A 488-nucleotide genomic window follows, 5' to 3' on the forward strand; every position below is an offset into this window, starting at 1 on the left:
CGAGTTCATTTCACTATCATTCAACCTACCAAACTCGTATTCAACATGAAGTAAATCAAATTCTCAAGCATTCATGCATTTTAACCTTTGTTTCTGTCTTTAGATGAAATTGTAACCACGAAAGAAGCAAAGAAAAAAAGCATTTTGGAAGAAGAAGAAGACGAACCCAATCCCCCTGGCTCCACCGGTAACAAGAGCGGTCATACCTTGGAGACTCCACCGGCTATCCATTGTAAAGTATCAGACAGAAGTGATAAGACCGATGAGTTCTATGTATGCAAATCTCGTTGAAAAAATTGTTTAGGAAATGTAAGTAACGTAAGAGACAAGAGAACCAAAATGGGGCTCTCGTTCAGTGTGTTACTTGTAACACGTGGTAGCTACGACAGAGATACTCTTCTCTTAGATTTGTATGCGAACTTAATCAATGCATAGAGTAAACGCGTAAAAATGGCACCGCCGAGCTAACACATGATGGAATGGGAGTA

At 39.8% G+C, this 488-nt stretch overlaps 1 protein-coding gene across 2 annotated transcripts in view; it reads right to left on the bottom strand.

The window, feature by feature from the left end:
- Positions 1–231, bottom strand: part of LOC106310261 (tropinone reductase homolog At1g07450-like) — a 5,024-nt gene extending 4,793 nt beyond the window's left edge. For both annotated transcript variants that reach the window (XM_013747501.1, XM_013747500.1), the window contains exon 1: positions 167–231. In XM_013747501.1, coding sequence (XP_013602955.1) covers positions 167–231 — 65 coding nt within the window. The remainder of the gene's footprint in view (positions 1–166) is intronic.
- Positions 232–488: the final 257 nt, after the last annotated feature.

Source organism: Brassica oleracea, chromosome C8 (genome assembly GCF_000695525.1).
Source record: "Brassica oleracea var. oleracea cultivar TO1000 chromosome C8, BOL, whole genome shotgun sequence".
Lineage (NCBI taxonomy): Eukaryota > Viridiplantae > Streptophyta > Magnoliopsida > Brassicales > Brassicaceae > Brassica > Brassica oleracea.